General features: G+C 37.7%; 1 protein-coding gene across 1 annotated transcript; it reads right to left on the reverse strand.

Annotated features, from left to right (window-relative positions):
• Nucleotides 1-347: 347 nt before the first annotated feature.
• On the reverse strand, nt 348-1,058 carry LOC141252023 (uncharacterized). The gene has a single exon (XM_073670452.1). The coding sequence runs from the start codon at nt 1,056-1,058 to the stop codon at nt 348-350; it is 711 nt and encodes a 236-aa protein (XP_073526553.1).
• Between the last annotated feature and the right edge of the window lie 1,643 nt (nt 1,059-2,701).

Below are 2,701 nucleotides of genomic sequence, written 5' to 3' on the forward strand. Positions count from 1 at the left end.
AAAAAAGTACAAATATGAATCCCATTATACGCCTCGGTGTTGACTCATTAAAAACCTTGTCAAGCAAAACCTTGTGGGATAAAAACTTCACCGAAAGGAAAAAGAGTGCAGCGCATATGATGCTCCCCCTGAGATCAACGAATGTCTATGAGCCTGCACATTCCAATCTTGGATACTAGCTCAACAAACTTCTTGGGATTTAATGATTTCTTGAACATATCAGCCAAATTATCATTTGATCGGATCTGTTGAATGTTGATTTCTATAGCTTCATCTAGTTCATGATGAGAGAAGAATTTGGGTAAAATATGCTTTGTGCGGTCTCCCTTAATGTAGGTCTTCTTCATTTAAGCAATGCATGCTGAGTTGTCTTCATATAGGAACGTTGGCTCACTAGTGATGGGCCTCACCCCACATTTTTTCTGGATGAATGTAATCATTGTTCGTAATGCCACACATTTTCTCCCTGCCTCATACAATGCAATCAGCTCCGCTTGATTTGATGATGTTGTTTTAACTGTTTGCTTATTCGATTTCCATGATATGGTGATGCCTCCATATGTGAATACATAACCATTTTGTGATTTGGCCTTATGTGGGTCGGATAAGTAACCTTCATTTGCATATCCAACAAGGATGGCATTTCTTTGGGTACGGGAGAACAATCCCAAATCATGTGTGCCTCGATGATAGCGAAATATGTGTTTGATCCCATTCCAATGTCTCCTTGTAGGGGTGGAACTAAATATGGAGAAGAGATTTACTGAAAAAGAAATATCTGGTCTTGTATTATTGGTTAAATACATCAAACCACCGATAGTACTTAGATATGGTACTTCAGGACCGATAACTTCTTCGTCTTCTTCTGTAGGGCGAAACTGATCCTTATCAACATTAAGGGATCGAACATCAATGGGAGAGCTCAAGGAGTGTGCCTTATCCATATTGAATCTCCTCAAGATCCTTTCAGTGTAATTAGACTGATGGACAAATATTCCACCATCCAAATGCTCAATTTGTAAACCAAGGCAAAGCTTAGTTTTACCGAGATCTTTCATCTCGAATTCTTTCATCAGATATACTGCAGTCTCTTGAATTTATTGAGAAGTTCCAACAATGTTCAAGTCATCAACATAGACTACTATGATGGCAAATCCATTTTTGGATCGCTTGATGAAAATACATGGGCATATGGCATCGTTCTTATACCCTTCATTCACAAGATATTCTTTAAGACGTTTGTACCACATCTGTCCAGATTTTTTTAATCCATACAACGCGCTTTATAGAGAATAATCCGCAAGGTTTAGAGTTGTCAGGCAACATTATTCCTTCTGGAACTCTCATATAGATATCCGTAACTAGTGACCCATATAAGTATGCATTCACAACATCCATAAGACGCATATGTAATTCATCAAATACACTCATGCCAATGAGAAATCTGAATGTATTTGCATCAACCATAGGAGAGTATGTTTCATCATAATCAATTCCAGGAATTTGAGAGAAACCTTGGGTAACAAGTCTTTCCTTATATCCAACCTAATTATTCTCATTTTGTTTTCTCATGAAAACCCATTTATAATCCACGGGCTTTACACCCTTTGGTGTATGGACCACATGTCCAAAAATTTCTCGCTTCTCAAGTGATCTTAGTTCTGCCTGTATGGCATTTTTCCATTTTGGCCAATCATTCCTTTGACGACATTCATCGATCGATTTTGGCTCAATGTCCTGATCTTCGGACATAACATCTATAGCTATAGAGTAGGAAAATATATCATCAACAATGGCATTTTTCCTATTCCATTGTATACCCGTGTATACATAATTTATGGATATCTCAGAATTATCGATTTTTCGATCATTATATAGGATGTTATTTCCTTGTGAGATCATTTCATTTTCAATCTCCTTTTCTTCACCATCTTTCTCATAAGCTATTGTGACATTTTTTACTATACCCTTAGGGTTCTTTAACTTTCTTGGTTTCAAGTTCTTTGAACCCGGTGGCCTACCACACTTTCAGCGTGTTGTAAACTCATTTGCAATGGAAGCCTCGGGCTGTTCGACAGATATTTCAATTCTTTCAAGTGCATTTGCTGCAGGTATATGTGATTTAGTCACTTTCTTTGAGTCGATGAATGCATCTGGTAATTGATTTGCAACATTTTCAAATGAATGATCCGTTGTATTTCTTGTTCACACATCTTTGTTCTCAGATAAACGTGAGATAATTCTATTGCATTCCATGTGATTTCCATTCCATGTGCATTCACACCATTGTTTTCTCCCCCTAACTTAGGGAATATTGTTTCATCAAAATGGCAATCAGTAAACCTTGCTGCAAATAAATGACCTGTTGTTGGTTCGAGATATTTAATGATCGAGGGAGATTCAAAACCAACATAAACCCCAGTCTTCTTTGCGGACCCATCTTTGTATGCAAAGGTAGAGCAATAGGAACATAAAGAACACATCCAAATACCTTTCGATGTGAAATGTTTGGCTCCTTACCATGTACTAACTGCAGTGGGGAATATTCATGGTTTGCACTTGGTCTTAGCCGAACCAAAGCTGTTGCATGCAATATAGCATGTCCCCATGCTGACACTGGTAATCTCGATTTCATTAGTAATGGTCTAGCGATTAATTGTAATCGCTTTATCAAGGATTCAGCCACACCATTTTGTGTGTG

The sequence above is a fragment of the Phyllobates terribilis genome, unplaced genomic scaffold (assembly GCF_046119375.1).
Source record: "Phyllobates terribilis strain yellow unplaced genomic scaffold, ASM4611937v1 Scaffold_7918__1_contigs__length_34337, whole genome shotgun sequence".
In the NCBI taxonomy this organism is placed as follows: Eukaryota; Metazoa; Chordata; class Amphibia; order Anura; family Dendrobatidae; genus Phyllobates; species Phyllobates terribilis.

Bases quoted from the DNA above. Each gene is read 5' to 3' on its own strand.
- LOC141252023 (XM_073670452.1), bottom strand. From the start codon at position 1,058: ATGAAAGATCTCGGTAAAACTAAGCTTTGCCTTGGTTTACAAATTGAG.